Source organism: Anser cygnoides, chromosome Z (genome assembly GCF_040182565.1).
Source record: "Anser cygnoides isolate HZ-2024a breed goose chromosome Z, Taihu_goose_T2T_genome, whole genome shotgun sequence".
NCBI classification, from domain to species: domain Eukaryota; kingdom Metazoa; phylum Chordata; class Aves; order Anseriformes; family Anatidae; genus Anser; species Anser cygnoides.
This window is the reverse complement of record NC_089912.1, coordinates 63,419,685-63,437,537: the sequence shown is the minus strand read 5'-3', so window position 1 is coordinate 63,437,537 and position 17,853 is coordinate 63,419,685. Positions and strand designations below refer to the sequence as shown.

At 55.6% G+C, this 17,853-nt stretch overlaps 1 protein-coding gene across 1 annotated transcript; it reads left to right on the top strand.

Annotated features, from left to right (window-relative positions):
* Positions 1-675: 675 nt before the first annotated feature.
* LOC106048595 (C-C motif chemokine 19) lies at positions 676-3,538 on the top strand. Its single transcript, XM_013200610.3, has 4 exons — positions 676-846; positions 1,672-1,795; positions 2,113-2,209; positions 2,562-3,538. Exons 1-4 carry the CDS (start codon positions 789-791, stop codon positions 2,580-2,582), a joined length of 300 nt encoding a protein of 99 aa, XP_013056064.3. The 5' UTR covers positions 676-788; the 3' UTR covers positions 2,583-3,538.
* Positions 3,539-17,853: the final 14,315 nt, after the last annotated feature.

The window sequence follows — 17,853 nt, the reverse complement described above, 5'->3', positions numbered from 1 at the left end:
TTTCTGCTCGTGTACCAATAAAACCTGTTGCCAGAAAACTCTATTGCTGTTTTTGGCCATAAAACTGTTTGCTGGGATGCCTGGAAGCTATGCTGTCCTTCGGCATCTCAGCTCAGCCTCAGGGCAGAGCACGCCGACTTGGCTGCCCTCCATCCACCAGCACTGCACAGGGGCACCAAGGTTTTGGATATACCTGGCTCTCTGGCAATGGAGACGGGAAAGGGGACAGCCAGGCTCCTGCAACCAGGTTGGGGGGCTTAGGGGGAGCCAGGCATCACCCTATTACTGATATACACCCCAAGAATGGAGTGGAGGCAAGTTGTCTCCCTCAGCATCACTGGCTTGAGCCTATGCAATATCTCTGGATGTCCCAGAGAGGCTGTGGAGGATGAACTGGTAAATGCAAAGGATGAAACCCCACAAGTGCTTTCCCAGGGCCACAGGGTGTTTTTGCAGGGTGAGGGTCCTGACCAGCAGCCCCCATGCCCTGGGAGCCAGCAGTGGGGAGGACAGAAGGGTGTTTGGCTTCGGGGATGCAGAGCAGCTGGCTTCAGGGAAAGCTGACAGTATATTCGGGAACTGCTCAAAGATCAAAATCCTGCCTGTGGCAAGGCTTGTTATGACTTCCCACCCCTCTACTCCAAAAGAAAGTGAAAGCCACGGGCCAGAAGGATAAATAGGCAGCGAGGAGCCCCAGCACCAGAGCTCAGGGAAGCAGTGCAGAGCTCACCTCTCCTGCCCAGAGCACCGCTGCCTCCAGCCCATCCTCTGCCAGACTCAGCGACACAATGCAGCGGCTGCTTCTTCTCTGCCTCGGTCTCCTGCTGCTGGGATGTATCCTGGATGGTAAGAGGGAATCTCTCAGGGTGCCTTGCTTGTGGAAGGCCTAGGATCTGTTTTCTTGCCTGCTTTTGCATTTCGAGCAGAGTTTTAGAGGGACACATCGCTGGGGCTCAATGGCAGCTCTCCTGAGTCCTCTGCTTGTAACCTGTCCCAGAGAGACTCTGTCCTGACCAAAGTCCAGGAAGGAGCCTGCAGGGGCTGGAAATCTGTGCTGGGGACAGGCTGTGGAGCACTCCTGCCTCCCAGTGCCCTAGCCCAGCCTGTGCACACCGGGCTGGGATCAGCTTGCTTCCACTTCCATCTTCCCCTGTCTGAGCAGCCCCCACTGCACCAGGGGAGCATCCCTGGCACCAGAGGGGAAGGCACCACTTTGGTGCATTTATTTGGAGGCTGGCAGCGAGGTGCAGCTGCCACCCTACTGATCAGCGTGGGGTGGGCTGGGGCACGTGCAGCTGCCAAAACAATGACTGTTTCAGCAAATACAGCCAAAGACACGCCCAGACCCTCGGGAATGGTATCTCCAGAGTCTCGATGGCAGCACGCTGAAGCCAGCAGGTGTCCCCTGGCCAGTGCTCACCCCAGGGATGCGGGAGGGACCCAGGCATGCAGAAGGGTTGCCCACTCCCCATCCTGCTGCTTTTCTCCTCTTTTCTGAGATGTGAAGGAGGCAAAGGGCTGCCAGCACCTGGGAGCGGGGCCAGCCAAGGTTGTGCCTGCCTGTGTGGGCAGGACTGCGTGCCAGGGCACGGCTCGGCACGCTGCCAGTGCGGGCACCATCCCATGGAGCCCAGGAGCAACCTCAACCCACGTGTCCCTTTCCTCCTGCAGTGCACGGCGGCAACAACGTCCTGGACTGCTGCCTGCGGACGAGCGATAATCCCATCCCGCGGCGGATAGTGCAGAGATACCAGATACAGCTGGTGCAGGACGGCTGTGAAATCCCTGCCAACGTGTAAGGGCCATTGTGATGGGCAAGGGATGGAGCGCGCGGCGGGGCAGGGAGGGAGGCAGAGCAGGGAGGGCGAGCTGCATTTGGGAAACAGGGGGAGACGTGGAAGAGGAGGGAAGGTGGAGGAGATCTGAGGCTCAGACAGAGCAGGACAAATCTGCTGGGAGGTTAAAACCAGGGAAAAACAGGGCTGAATGTCATCGCAAGGAGGAGGTGGAGGAGGGTGGTGAGGGAGGCAGTGTGAGAGCTCGGGCTGTGCTGAAGCATCCCCAGGACATCCTGCTCAGCAGCTCCTGTCTTTCCCCCCGTGGGCCTGGCAGGTTCATCACCGTGAGGGGCAAGCGCCTCTGTGCCCCGCTCGAAGCCCCGTGGGCGGTTCGCCTCCGAGAGAAGCTGGACAACGGCTCTGCCAGGAAGGTAGGAGCTGGCCCGTGCTCGGCGCGGGTTCTGGGGAATGGGGGCAGCCTGGGGACGGCTTGAACCTGCCACCAAGAGGGATGTTCCCAGACCAAATGGGACCGACGGATGCCACAGAAAAGGGTGCTGGGAGCATTGACCTCCTTCTTCTGCTCTGTGAGCTCGGAGTTGGCGACTTGTGCGCCTCCATGGGGAGGGCTTGCGATGGGGTTGGAGGGTGCTCTGCAAGCCCTCATCCACAAGTGGCTCTGCTCATGTGGCCCCAGTGACCACCCTGACCTCAGGGAAGGGGTTCCAGGGAGCTCCTGCCCCAGGACCACACTCATTCCAGCTGGGTTTTTCATTTCCCCAGGTCCCAAATAAAGGCAATTAGGCTCTGAAGAAGCCCATGGCCAGCCCCAGCACCTGGAGCAGGGCCAGCTCTCAGCTGTGAATCTGAAGCTCATGAAGCCAACTTGCTTCCACCTCCTACTACAGGGCATGGGTCCAACCCTCCTTGGGACTCGTATCAGTGCATGGGTCTCGTCACAGCCCTGCTGCTCTCTTTTCTCACCTCTGCCACCAGTGTGACTGAAAAACCTGCGTCAGGCTGAGCCGGGGGCTACTGGACCAGAGCCTCTGCTCCAAGGGTGCTTGGCATCTCCACCACCCTTGCAGCCAGGAAGCTGGTTTGATGGACTGATCTGTGAGATGAGTTTTGGGGATCCCAGCCTTCCTCTGAGCACCAGTCTGTTCCCTTGGTTTCCATCATCAGCCTTGAGCCTGAGCCCTTCTGCATCCCTGGGAAGGCCTGCGGGGATGGGACTGTGCAGGGATGGAGGGGAGGGATAGGGATGTTCTTCACCACCATGTCGGTCCCGTGAGGTCCTCAGGGAACAGGACAGCTGATGCGGTTCCTCTCTCAAGCCCTGACTGCCCTGCAGCTTTCCCCTTCCTGCCCTTCCCTGCCCAGGTGGAAGCGGAGCCAGTGCCAGCATCCATGGCAGACGGGCAAAGGTTTGTCCCAGCCTGGCACCGCTGGCTGCTGTGGCATAACTCTGGTGTCCGCTTGGCCAGGGCCTTACTCACAGGATGGGAATGGTGGAGGGTCCCTGCCCTTGTCAGGGACATCGCCCTCCTTCTCAGTCCCCAAGCCTGCCACTGTGGTCAAAGCCTGCCTGGTGCTGCTGCCTGGGCAGGGTTGCAAGAGCAGTGCTCGCGCTGTGCTCAGGTATTTGCTGCTAGATCTGCTCAGTGCAAAAATTACGGGTGTTAGCTGCTTCTTTCCTGTCTTTTTTTTATACTTTTTATTTTTCTCTGAATTTGTTAAATAAAAGGAAAAGCCCATGAGTTGTTGGCCTGCCTCGTTTTTGATCCTGAATCCTGGTGTGGAGTGTGGGGGTGCTATAGCACTAGGCAAGGGGCAGCGCTGGGTGCAGGGGGAGGGAAAAGGGCTTTAAGGGGATGAAAGGTGTTAGGGAGCATGCAAGTATTGCAGCATCCAGACCAAACCACTTCAGTTCCACCAGCACCTCTGCTGGGGATGGGAACTTTGCTTTTGCGGAGAAGGGAAACTGAGGCACAGGACGGCTTGGGCTGCCCTAGCAGCTCAGTGCCAATGCACAGCTGTGCTGAAGGACACGAGAAAGAGCGCCGGGGGAAATACAGGCAGGTGAAGACCCCAGTGTCCCTGCTCCTAAATGCATCCATGGGTAAAGCACAGGGGGGCCGCATTGGCTACTGCCCATTGTCACCCATGAGCTGTGAGTCCCTGGACACTTTCTTCCTAGTTCTGTGCACCAGGGCTGTGGATGATCAGTTCCCTAAAACTGAGCTGGTCTGCCCTAAGGCTTGCTGCCCCAAAATGGCCTCATGGAAACTGCCCCTTCAACCCTGCCACACGATATTTGAACAAACCCACTCCCTTCTGCCGAAGCATGGGACAAACATGCAGAAGTGAGGCTTGGCACAGCCAGCAGCCAGGCACAGCCAGCAGCAAGGCACCATGCTCTGGCATGCGCCTGTCCACAGGGTTAAATTATGTGCACCGGGCACAGGCTGGGAGTGGGATGGCCTGGGGGCCCTTCCTGAGGGAACGGACAGCATCCGTGGTGGTGCAGTGGCTGGGGATGCCCAGGTGGTGGCTGTTGCTGAAACCTGGTGAAAGCAAGATGAGCTCCAGCCCCTTTCCTCTGCTGGTCTGCTTCTCCCTTGATCGGTGGCTTCAGGTGTTCCCCCCCAGGGTCCTCCTCCTGCTCTGTGTGCACTTGCCATGCCCTGGTCTCGGCTGCATCTTGCTGTGATTTTCCCAGAGCCCTCGCATCATCTCTGTCTGTCCCAGCTCATTAAGCACAGTGACAGCTCCAGGAATATAATCCCGGGGAGGGGGAGGAAGAGGACGAAGGCTGGTATGGGAAGAGAGGCCAAGACAAACAATGTGAGTGGGAAGGGAGCTTAACCAGTGCTTGCTTTGGCAGAGCTTTTCTGCTGCTCGTTCGGTGACCTGTGAGGGGCCGCACCGAGGAGGAGGAGGAGGATGCTTGGCGTGGATCCATGCCCAGGATGAGCTTCTGCAGCTGGTGGACAGGGGCTGCAGGATGGGTTTGGTCTCAGATGGAGTGGGTCTGTTCTTGGCTGGAGGCTACCCTGCCAAGGAGCACCGTGCCGTGGCACCCACCCCTTCCACCCTCAAGGGAAGGGCAGGAGATGCTGGGCAGTGTGTGTGCGTGGTCCTGGCGAGGAGGACCCAGCCTGGCTGCAGCCCTGGAGCAGCTCTCCCTGCTCCACAGCCCATCTCTTGGGAATCTGTCCAAACCAGCAGGGCTCAGATCTTAGTAAACAGCACACAGAGTTTTTCTGATATAAAAGTCAATGACCTTTCTGGAGGGAAGTGGCCACTATCCTTGGAGAAAGCAGCAAATCATGGACGTGTCAAAACCTTGGGTCCCAGCCGAGAGCCAGTTTCAGTAAAAGTGCTCCAAGCCCTCCTGTTTGTCTCTCTCTCTCCAACTGTGTTTTTCCTGCTCTCTGCCTACCCTTGCTGCATCCTCAAGGGTCAGTGTGAAAGATCAGGACCCAACGCAAAATGATGCAGACATACCCTCAGTAGGACCAGGTTTTGGTGTGAGGTACTCTGGAGCATCAATTGAATCAGCCATAGTCCTTTATCAACACCTAGAATCTGTATTTCTCATGTTATGGGCTCATAAGACATTGCAACAAAAGAGCTTTCCTAGGGAGCTTGGTAAACAGCCCTTCTTCTGGTGACTGTGCACAAGGCCAGGAAAGAAAGGCAGGGCTGTACCTATGCCAGCAAATTGAACACGGGTAGTTCTCTGGCCCCAGGTCTCACTGCTGGCATCATGAGAGCTCTCCTGTTCCTCACAGGCTTGGTGGAAGCTGTCTCAGATACCTCCCAAGCAGCACAGGAGGCATGACCTTAGTGTCCAAGTGCAAGGACCAGTTGTCCCCTGTGCTGGTGGTCTCCTCTGCTTGGTGCCAAGGCAAGGGGCTGCTCTCCACGGGCACAGCTCCCTGGGCACCAGCACTAGACCCGGCTCAGGGACCTGCCTGGGTTGTTTGGAGGAGATGGGACATGTGGATGGATGGGCAGGGTGGGAAGCCAGGCGGGGAAAAGCCCCGTTGCTCTCTTCCCGTTGTGCTCTAAACTCTTGCCTAACCAGTAACATGTGTGGGTGATGGAGAGGATCCAGGCTTGGCATCTCTCCTCCCCAGGCCCCTCCTGGTTTTTCATTCATTCCCAGCATGTCATCTCCGGTGCTGCTTGTCCGGACACTTTCTGCTAAGGTTTGTCCTGTGGGAGGATGCCAGCACTCTTGGCCAGGCTGTGGGGCTCCGAGCAGAACTGCTCCTCCTGCAGCTACATCCCTGGAGCTTTCTCCGACAGCTGGAAGGTCCCTGCTGGCCTCACCCAGCTGAGCATCTGGGGACACAGAAGGAGCTCCCATCCTCCGGGCTGTGCTGGGTCCCTGGGGATCTGCTCAGCTCATCGCACAAAGGCCACCCCCAGAGCACCCAACAAGCTGGTTTAGATACATCTTTCTTGAGGGCCAGGGGGAACCTACTGCCCAGGCTCTATACCCTACTCTCAGGTCCCCTTTGGGCTGATCTGCCCCAATAAGTGGGAGATTGCTTGTGGGGGCACAGGAGAGAGTGCATAGAAAAGGATGTGCCTTGAGGGACTTTAGGAGCTGAGTGATCCCACCACCAAAGACCATACTGCCTGCTTTTAGCCACCCAGATTCCTTGGAGCTTGCACCATCAGCAAATACAAAAATGTGGCTGAGTATCCTCCAACTCCTCCTGTGAGCAGATCTGGCCCTCATTACTCAGGACGGGGGATGGTTGGTTAAATCCCATTCACATTCCCTGAAACACTGGGGCTTCCCTCCAGCCTCCTACCTTTCCTGCCCAGCAAAGAATAAACTCCCAGCTCAGTATTTTCAGTTTTGTTTCTCCACCAGTTTTTGAGTTTTGCTCTGACCTTCAGTGCCTGAATGCTCAGTCAGATCCCTCCAAAAAAAAAAAAAAAATTTACTTGAGCAAAGGAGGGAAGTGGGTTTCCAACAACCCTGGGGCCTGAGCTGTGTGGTCCATGTTTTGCTGGTAGGATTTGGGGTTATCACCCCAAACTCTTTCTCAGGGGTTTTCTAAGACTAGGAAGATGTGGGGTGAACCTTGCCCATAGGAGAAGGGATGCGGGAGTTTTGGGGTGCCTGAAAGCTGACCTCTGTTCCCCTAAAGGTTGACTCTAGGAATTGGTCATGCTCGGGGAGAACAGGGTAAAGGAGCTTTTACTGGAGGGCAGGAGCAGCAACAAAGCCCTGCAACCAAACCCCAACAACCCTGCAGCGGGGAACAAGCTGGGATGTACCCTCTTGTCCCACGCACCTGATGGCTCTGCTCCTTGCCTAGTGCCCTGGAACCTCTCCCTGCCCTTCCGTGGTCTGGCTTCTTGGCTCCGATCCCCGGGGCTGGAGCAGGGGACCTGGTTGCTCTTCCTAGTGCAGGTCCCAGGAGTGAAACAGAGCCCAGTAGCTTTCTGACACAGGGACCTCATGACACAGGGACCTCATACTCATGCTGGGCTTGGCTTTTACACACAGTGGATGATGTGGCTCATGGCAGCGTAGGCTCAGCCACCAGCCAGAAGCACCTTTGCCCTGCTCCCACGGCACCCTTTGGAAAGGGAGGGGGGACCCATCCTCTCTGCCCTCAGGAGCACCCATCTTCTCTTCGTGCACAGTAGCAGTAAAACCTGGAGATAAAAGAGAAAACTGGGAGGACAAGCAAACAGAAGACTTGTCCTGCTGCCAGAAGTCTCTGGAAAGTACCTTCCTCATTACCCATCCCTCCCTACAACCTGCTAGGCATCGACAGGAGGCTTAGTGATGTTTTCTGTGGCACTCCTCACCTCTCCCTCGTGTTTTCTTGCTTAGCCATGCTTCTAGGAAAGGCGCTGGCTGGTGTGTCCTCCTAGCGAGGGTTGGGGAAGGGAGAGAAGGGAAGGTTTTGGAGGTCCTTGTGAATCTAGGACATTAAATTAAACCCATATGCACATAACACCTTTCTATGTCTGGGGCGGAAAGGGAGTGCCGGAAGATTTTCTAGCAGTATGGCACACTTCAGAGCTCTTGCTGAGATCCTGGCTTACACCTAGAAGGTGAAAACCTCTCATGCTGGAGTCTTCCTCTCTCAGCCCACTCTGCCCTGTGCTGCCCAGCTTCTGCCCTGCTCCCTCGGTCCCCTCTGCCCCAGGTTTGCCCATGTGCTGGCCATTTTGTGCCCGTCCGGAGGGATGTGGCAGCTGTGTTGTGTCACCGGGAGGTTCACCCTCTGCAGCCCTCAGTCTTCAGCCTCCACTAAACGCATCTCTCTCTTCTCTGTTTTCCCACAGAAAGCGAAATTTTCTTTCTTGCAGATGTGCTGGCTGGGAAAAACCCTCCTCTGCTAGGCTGTGCACTGTCCCCACGCTGCAAACACACAACTGTGTTTACATGTGTGTTCCTTAATCTTGTTTAAACCACCAAGCTATGGCTTTCCACGGAAGATGCTGCTCCAAATAAGCAGCACTCGGAGGAGTCTCCTGATCCTCTGAGGCGGTCTTTGGTGAAAAAATCAAGAATTTTCACAGAAATCCTCCACAGGTTGTAATTTCCCACCTTCCGTTTACTTGTTGTGGCTTTTGGAAAGGCACCAGTCAGCATTTAGAGCGATGGACGGCAGCCACCGCGTTGCAAAGAACAGAAGCAGAAGTGTCCCAGATGCAGCGACGGACTCACCCTCCGCTCGCAGTGCCTGGTTTCGTTTCCCAGCTGCGGCGCAGCGCTCCAGCATCCTCCTCTGCCCCTGCCAAGGCCGGCTGCCTCCAGGGAATTCCCAGCGCCGGAGCCCGCGGGGTTTCATTGCCTGCCTGGGGGGAGAGGCCGGGCTGAAGTCCGCTGGGTTGAGCCCTGCTGTTTTTGAAGGCTGTGTCCATGCTGCGCCGTGGCTCTTGGCTGGGTTTGGTAGGCCCAGGCAGGGCAGCAGGGCCTGGAGCTCTGCAGTTCTCACCTGGGGTGGAGAAGCGTTGCCCCAGTTGCAGTGGAAGCAGGAGAAATGGGGAAATGGGGGATTGCGTTGTGGGTGCTGTGGTGAGGAAGGCCTGTGACTGCTGTGTGGTGTGGCTGGCATGCTGGAGGCATCCAGAGGGACCTGGGCAGGTTGAGAGGTGGGCCTGTGTGAACCTCATGTGGTTCAACAAGTCCAAGGGCAAGGTCCTGCACCTCAGCTGGGGCAATCCCAAATGTCAGTACCGACTGGGTGACAGATGGATGGGGAGAAGCCCTGTGGAGAAGGACTTGGGGCATGGGCGGGACAAAAAACTGAACGTGAGATGGCGACATGCACCTGCAGCCCAGCAAGCCAGCCGTGTCCTGGGCTGCAGCAACACAGCGTGGGCAGCAGGGCAGGGAGGGGATTGTCCCCCTCTGCTCTGCTCTCGTGGGACCCCACTTGGAGCCCCGCAGCCAGCTCTGGGGCCCCAGCACAAGATGGATATGGACATATCAGAACCAGTCCAGAGGAGGCCACAAGAATTCTCAGAGGGCTGGAGCACCTCTGCTGTGGAGACAGGCTGAGGGAGCTGGGGGTGTTCAGCCTGGAGGAGAGAAGGCTCCAGGAGACCTTACAGGGTCCTGCCAGTGCCTAAAGGGGCTTACAGGCCAGGGAGAGACTCTTTTTCAGGAAGTGGAGTGATAGGACAAGGGGTAAAAGCTTTAAAGTAAATGAAAGTGGGTTTAGATTAGATATTTGGAAGAAATTCTTCACTCAGAGGGTGTTGAGGCCCTGGCCCAGGCTGCCCAGAGAAGCTGTGGCTGCCCCATCCCTGAAGGTGTTCAAGGCCAGGCTGGATGGGGCCCTGGGCAGCCTGGGATAGTGGGAGGTGTCCCTGCCCAAGGCAGGGGAGTGGAACTGGGTGGTCATTAAGATCCCTTCCAACCCAACCCATTCTGCAATTCTCTGATTCTGTAACAAGGGGTACAGGTCTTGAAGCTTCCCAGGAACACCTCCAGGCTCTGTTCGCTTTCCTCCTACTGGGACAAATGTCTTAATTTCTCTCTGAGCTACATTCAGCAAGAATATTGGACATTATTTGGTAGTGTTGGTAGGAGAGGTGGTCCTAGAGGAGATCAGGAGATGGGACAACCGCGGGAAGGGGGGTGCCCACTTGGGAGAGCTGAAGAGGAGAGCAGTGTTTAGACGTTTGGATGCCCTGGCCTCCAAGTACTGGCTGAAGGAACTTGGGTTTACCCTCATTCCAGGAACAGAAGAGATGGTCTCCAAATGTACAGGAGGCTGCTGTTTCAAAGAGAAAGTAAAGAAACTGTTCTCTGAATTCACTTCTGATAGGACAAGAAGTCACAGAAGACCTTGGGGTCAGATGTTGAGGGGAAATTCCACTTATCAAGAAGGGTCAGTTGAGGAAACGCTCCCTCTCCACTGCTGCAGATTTTACAGTTAGACCATAGCCTGTTGGGAAGCTTTGAGTTGTGCTGGCTCTGACTTGGCACAGGAGGGACTGGATGACCTACGACAGTCCTTCCAAATCCTTTGTTTCCCATTATTCTGGTCTACCAGTGCCCCAGTGGGTGAGGTGGGTTTTCTCTGCTCTATGGTACTTTTCTGAGGGCTGCATGAAGTCGTGGGAACTGTGATCTGATGTTCGTGCAAGATCTGAAGCATCTGAAGCAAGGGAAATTTAACCAAAATGGGCCCCAAAGTGTCCGTGCTCAGTGCTTTTACAGAATGAGGAAGGTCTCAAGCAGAAAACATCTGGAATCAGACCAAGAGCCACACACGCTCCTAAACAAAGGAGATACATGGACTTGGAAGAGAAAGCAGACATGTAAATGGAGATGGAGGGGGCCAGCAGCAGGTTGGGTTTCTCTGGGTCTCATTTGTCTTCCTTGTGCTTCAGCTGTCTCAAGTAAGTGCTGTGAGGCCATGGTGTGCCAGGACATGCTGAGCCATCCATCACTGGCTGCGCTGGCTGCTGGGGCAAGCCCGTGCCGAGCAGAAGCTCCCAGCTGTCCAGAGGGGCTCTGCCTCATTTGCTTCATCAGTTCGGAGGCTGCAGCTCTTTCCCATACTGCATGCAGGCAGATGCAAGCACAGAACAACTTCTTCCAGCAGGGCATTGACCCCCTACAAATGTGACCCCACAGGGCTTTTCTACAAGAGCTCTGGCTGGGTTTCAGGAGGGTCATTGCTCTCCTGCTGCTAGAACCTCTTCATCTCTGCCTGGGAAGGATTCCTCCTGCCCTAAATCTTGTCCCTTGTAAGGTATGGCTGGTGGCACTCACACAAGGTTTCTGGGTTTCAGCCAGATCATTCTGCTTTCTGGGCCAGTGCTTGAACGGTCTCAGCCTGCTCAATATTGCTTCTTCTCTTCCAACAGAACTGCTCTCCAGTGCCAGACTGAGTGGAGAGATGAAGTAATTCTTCACCTTCACCAATCTTGGCAATTCTGCAATGCTTCGATATGGATCTGCTACAAAGGGCTTTCTCTGACAGCCAGGAGTCAGAGGGTGGGTACCAGAGCTGGTTTGAAGAGTCTGCAGCTCTGTGTCCCTAATACACGGGTCATTAGGGACAGCACAGAGTCCAACACAAAAATTCCCAAGTGAGCATTTTTCTCAGCTGCCTGCAAAGGAGGAAGCCATAGTGGCTGGAGACGTGGGGGCTTCCCGTGGGGCAAAAGGGTCTGCATCTTCCTTCCCAGCCTTCCTGTGGGATATTTGTGTCCAAGGATTTCCAGGCAGAGGGTGACAGGGCCAGCAAAAATGTCATCAGAGAGAGCAGAACTGCCAAGTGTGCAAAGGGAGCAGAGGACAGGGGAGCTGGGGAAGTCTCCAAAGACAATCTAATGTACCAGGCTGGTAGTCCTACTTGGGCACAGCAGCAAAGAGTGGAAAGTCCCTGGCTGGCTCTTTTGTATCTGATAAGGCAGACTGGCCCCATGCCCTGCTGAGGAGGGACATGCTTGTGGATCCCTTCCTTCCAGGAAAAGGAGGGGAGAGGACTCAGGGCATCAGAGTGATGGAAAACAAAGGCAGACAGGTCCTTCCTTCAGGCAGCCCCGAGCTGCATGAGCAGGGAGCTGCTGGGAGGGCTGGGCAGCAGGTCTGGGGCTGCTGCTCACCTGCAGGCTGAAAGTATCACATCAGAGGCTGCCGGGCACCTGAGCTGCCCTCCTCTGTCCTTACAATGCCACGGTCCCCTTAGAAGTGCTCCGGACCCCTGGAAACCATGAAGGTCTTTTAAAGCCCCCTTCACTGCTGTTAGAAACATTTCTCCCCGTGTGCTGCTGCAGCGCTGCCAGGGCTCCAACCCAGCAACTCCAGAGCTCCTCTTGTCCCCAGGTCTGACATGAGCAAAGTCCAGCCCTGCAGCGACCAAGTGGCAAGCTTAAAGCAAGTGGAAGTGCCTCACCTGGGCAGAAAGCACCCAGCTGCGGATGGGGAACGTTTAGGTGCAGATGGACGCATTGCAGAAGGTAAAGCTGGGATGAGGGGTACCGGCAGCTGAGGCTCTTCCCTGCCCTTCATTCCTGGGACGCTGTCACCTACCGAGCCTTTGTCACATCCTGAGGAAGTGGTTGCAGATGGGGACATATACACTGTTCGGGAGGGAGCATGTCATGCCGATCCTTTGACCTTGTGTCCTGCGGGGCAAGAACTCTCCTGGCTCCTTGCCCTGCCCTAACAATGCTTAACCCAAGGTCCCTGCGTCCCTGAAAAATCCTGGCCAGCAGAAAAAGCCGGCCACCCACCAGGAAGGAGCAGGAAGGCACCACCGAGCCTCTTCTTGCCTTTGTTTGTGCAGAGTCCAAGGCCAGCCGGCTCTCAGCACTGTCCCTGGCCACGTGTGTGCCAGCACATCCCAGAGACACGGGGGGACAGGCAGCAGATGAGGACAAGCTGGGGAGGGCTTTGTGTGAGGGTTTTTGGGGTGCGTGGGGGTGAACACAGCAAGCCTGAGATGTGCACAGAGCAACGGGGTGCTCTGGGAGATGCCTGCCCTCTACCCAGGTCTCTTGGTCACGTAAAGCTTGTCTTTGCAGGAGACTCTATCCCAAGCACTCTGTGAAGTGCTGGGATGAGTTCAGAAGCCTTGCTCTCTGCAGCTCCAGAGCTCTTCTTTTCCCTTCTCATACACAGAGCAAGACAAAAACACCTCCCAAACCTCCACAAGCACAAGAAGAGCACAGGAGACCTCCGTACGTGCACTGGTGCTCACGGTAAAAGAGCTTGCACCGCACACAAAGAGCATGGGGGGGAAAGCACAAATTAATATCTGGTGGGGCTCTGCTGCTTTCTAACTTCCCAAGCTGGTACAATCCTGAAAACTCCAAGCTTTGCACGGATTCTTGCTGTGCACGGATCCTTGCTCTGCACGGATCCTTGCTCTGCACGGATCCCTTCCCCTGCCACCCGATGCCTCACCCTGCCCCGTGCTGCAGCACGGTGGCAGCAGGGACCAGGACAGTGGGTGGCATCGCGCTGGTTCTCCAGCCACATTCCCCATTGCCATTCCCTGAAAACAAACCTCACCCTGCAAGCATCCACACAGACTGTGCAAAGCCCGTTGTGCCCTGCGAGGACAGGAAAGCCACCAGATTTGCAGCCACATGGGACAAGGTTGGCCTGCCCAGCCCGCCGCCTGTGCATGCACTGAATACTGCCTAAGGATGTTTTTTCAGCGAGCTCTGAGCCACACACAGCAAACTCCTCACACCAATGCTATTTACCTCTGTGGCAAAATAAGCTGCTGATTGTGCAGTGGCAGATTAAAGGGCTCTTAATATCTTTATTGGGTACAAGATACACAAACTCGGCCTAGTATCTGTTCTCAAGTGGGAAAAAAAATGTGAAGGCAAAACTAAATGATCGAGAGAGAGCTCAGCACTTTATCAGCCTTTTTACAATGTGCTCAGGCTTGCAGATTACAGAGCCTTGCGTGCGTTTGTGTAAATATTCACAGCGGTACGATATCCTTAAAGGGACACTTGCAGCCCTCCCTCCTCCTAGCCCACATTGCCCCCTCTCTTCTGGCACTGCACCAGCCAGGCTGTAGCTCCATGCCTGCATTTTGCAGGAAGGTGGCTTCTTCTTCTCTTCTGGAGGACCCTGAAATGTCACCCAGGCTTTTTGCTGTCCTACGGGGAATGTCACCAGAGCTGGAGCTGGCAGCACGAAGGTCGGGGTGAGGTGAACCTCACCCTCTGTGGAGGCTGATGATAATTTATCCTTTGCCGCTGATGGATTAGAAGCATTTTATCACTCTGTGTCCTGCCTCCAGCATCAGGGGCAGTGGGTGCTGGTCTTCTTGATGCTCTTGGGGGAGAAGAGGAGTGACAGGGTGACACCAAAAGGCCAGATCCTAAAGACACCGAAGCCAAACTGTTGGCTGGGCAGCAACCCCTCTGTGCACTGCTTTGGGTTTCTGCTGCCTCCCTCCACCACAATACCCATCCTCCTTTTGTGTAGCTGTCTTTCTGTCTTTTTCCTTATTTTCTGGCTTGCAGCTGGGCTTTGAGGAAGAGTACAGGGGTTACTGCACTGGGGAATCACAGCCGCGGTTGCGGTGAGCTGTGCTGGAGCCTGTGCTGGAGCTTTCACTTCCCTTCGTAGACATTACCCTGGTGAAGGCAGCAGGTCTTCATTTTTTTTGTTTGTTTTGTTTTGTTTTTTCTTCAAATTTCTTGTCTTCAGGAAGAAATGAAAGCACGGCCCTTCTGGCACTGGTAGCTTTTCCTTTGGTCTCCAGACCTCGGTCAGCTCTTAGGTCTCCTGTAGGCTTCCAGGCAGCCCCACAGAGCAGGAAGCACTGCAGGGGTGAAGCAGGTCTGGAGGTCACCCATCAAATCTTTACCACAGCTTAAGAACTTCTGCATTTCTAGGATCGTGGTGAAAAAGTACAGACAAAAAGGGTATCTACTGCAGAGCTTCATCCTGGAGCAGAGCCAAGCTGCTTATGAAGGGGAGGAAGCAGACACAGCTGAAATCCCACAGCCCCCACTTAGCTGGAGCAGCTTGGTGCAGACCCGCTGGTGTTTCTGAAGCTGCTTTGTGCTGGAGGATGCTGGAACAGATGACCTGAGAGGTCCCTTCCAACCTGAACCATTCTTTGATTGTATGTTCTCACCTGGCAGCAGCAGGTGAGGGACGTGGACAGTATCACTCCTGCTCCTTAGCCCCTGGCCTGCTGGTAGGCTTGGGGCCACTCAGCACCACAGCCAAAGCAGGATCCAGCTTCCAGGGACCCAAGATGTGGTCCAAGCAAGGCCCGTGGCAGGCTGTCACCTCTCCCAGGTGCCATACAGAGGCAGGTAGCATTTTCTTGGTGAAAACCACCCAGGAAGAAAATCCCAGAACCCTGAGCCTACAGGGAAGGGTCAGAGCCACTCCAGGACCTGGGCTGGAAGCTGAGCTCACAAAAATGTCACGGCAATGGGGGACATCCTCAGGCAAGGGGAATTGCCTGTCCCTTGGTGTCCTCAGCTCAGAGAGAGAGTCAATAGCCAGGGGTGATGGGGTTGGGTTAGCAGAGCAGGGTAATAGTTAGCCTGGGGATACTGTGGGGGTCTCTGATGCTGTGGCTGTTCAGGCACACAGGCCGCACAGCCAAATATCTCCCCCCTGGGTCAAACCCTCCTGGATCTGTAAATCTCACCATCCAGAGCGACACAGCCATGTCTGTGCCGAATTGCTGCTCCGCTGCCTTCGGGGACAGTGACACACAGGGCAAAGGGATGGGGAAGCCTCTGGCCACCGTTGTCACCACCTCTGCCCCGATCCCAAAGCCCCAGGCACGTCCCCGGCCGTCAGCACGTGCCAACACAAGCACTGGCCAGGAGCCCAGCCCTGCTGCAGCGAGCCAGAAGGGCTTCTCGCCTGCCCCGCTTGTGGTCCAGTGGCCGCGGCAGCGCGGCAGCAGGTTTGGCCGAGGCATGCTGCCCTGAGCCGCATGCTGCTCACCAGCTCCCGACAGCTCCCTCGGTTTCTGTTCCCCAGCCACCCTTCTTTCATTTTCTCTGTGTTCTTTTTTTAACTATAAATAGCCCCAAGAGGGACTTCCCATCTTCAAGGAGGAAGAGGCAATTAATCCTTCCCAAAGGAAGTCTCCAGGAAGCCTGGAGGACCTTTCTCACCCAAGAATAAACCATGCCCAACAACAGCCCTGGACAGGAAACATCGGAGGCAGCAAACGGAGCCGATGCTGCCAGGAGCAAGGCTTCTGAGCACTTCGTGGAGGAAAAGCAACTGCTGTTAGTTCATTAACATGCCTGGTAGGTCCTTGCACGGCCCCGCTCTGGCTTTTTGCACACCTTGGGCACGTGTCTGGGGCTCTGGAGGGGTGGATTTGCCCCAAGAGCAAGGTGGCAGGCTGCTGACGGGCTGCAGAGGTGCCAGAGCCAGTACAAAACTCAGAAAACTTCTGCGCAAGGTTAGTATAGAGACCACGAGGTACTCTGGGGCTGAATTCAAACAAGCACACGCAAGCCTGGAAATACATCTGAGCTGGCAGAAGATCTTAGCCGAGCGCACACATCCACCTGCACAGCCTCCATCCCTTCCTCCTTTATTCACACCCAGCACAAGGGCTTGCACATGGAGCTGGGGGCTTGCCCTCCTGCTAGCAGGCACGAGGACACATTTGGCTCACACACCACAGCGTGATTAATCCCCAGCAAAGCTTCCGGGTTTGGCTTTGTGGCCACCCACGGTTCAAGGTGCTTTGCGGGGTTATCCAGACGCCTCTCTCGCATTTATGGGGCCAGGGATGGGTGTCCTAGGATTGGGGCAAAACCGGGGGTGTGGGAAAAAAAAGACAATTCAAAAAATGGCAAAAAAAGTAAGATGTCCCTGGCATGGAGGACCACCGTAGGCTGTTTGCTGGGCAGGTTTGGCCAAGCTCCAATCCCCAGCCCCGCAGCAGGCAGCCCCAGGCCCCCAGCCCCCAGGCTTTGCCCTGAGGAAGGATTTTCTTTTCTTAGCCTCCTCTACTGGAGGAAGGCATGCAGCTCCTCGGAAGGCTATTTTAAAGGCGTTGTTTGCCATCTAGTGGGAAAATAGTGTCTGGGCATCCTTCTTGACTGCTCTGAGCCTGTGGGAGGATGGCGCTTGGGGTCTTGGCCCACGTGGGAGTTCTGGGGAGAAGGAAATGAGGATAGGTGCTGCTGCACAGCTTCCTGCACAGCTTTGCCTCCCCAGGCAGCTCACTGGCCCTTTGCAGCCAGATGTAGATGCACAAGTGCAGACCAACAGCCCAAGCCCTTGGGGTTGCTCCTGGCTGTGCTGGTGCCCTGTATATGTGGGGAGCTAAATAAAGTGCTCTGGAGCAGTGAGAAAGCACCATGACTTGGTGCCTTCCGGCCCAGCATCCTCCTGGAGCACAAGATGCAGCTGGTGGGAGGTGAGCAGGTCAGGATGCTCCCTGTCCCTCCCCAAAGGCTGCTCCCAGAGGTGTTTCCTGCTCTGCTTCAGTCCCTGTAGCTCAAGAAGCAGCTGGAGGAGAGATGTGAACTCTTGTTTGGACACCGGGCCTGCTTTCAGAGAAAAGAAAAAAAAAAAAAAGGAAAAAAGAAAAGAAAAAAAAAAAAAGCTGGCAGGGAAACCCAGTGCTTTGTGAGCTCGTCGAAAGTCCTGCTGCTGGGCTGAGGGGGGAACGGCCATTTGCGGAGCGCATCACGAGCAGCACTGCTTGGGTACAGCTAAGCTGCTGGTTTAGCCTCCCAGCACCTCTGTGTCCCTGCGTTTGGCATTTCTAGGCCATGAAAGACAAAAAGTGTCCTGGAGGCAGGGAGGAGGCAACCACAGCAAACAGGGAGAGAAAGAAACAAGCCTTTTGTGCAGGCAGAAGCCTATAACAGGGCAGTGAGAAAAGGCGTCTCAGGCCTCTCCTCTCCCCACATTTGGGTGCCAGCACATCTGGCCTGCCAGGTGATGTCCAGCTTTCTCTTTCAGAAAATAGAGCTGGTGCTGGGCACAGAGTTTGCAGCTAGAAAGGGAAGCAGGATAAGAAAACGGAGCATGGGTAACCTCCGGGGTCTCCAGCATGCTCTTGCAAGACCCCAGGCAGAGATATCCCACTCACAGCTG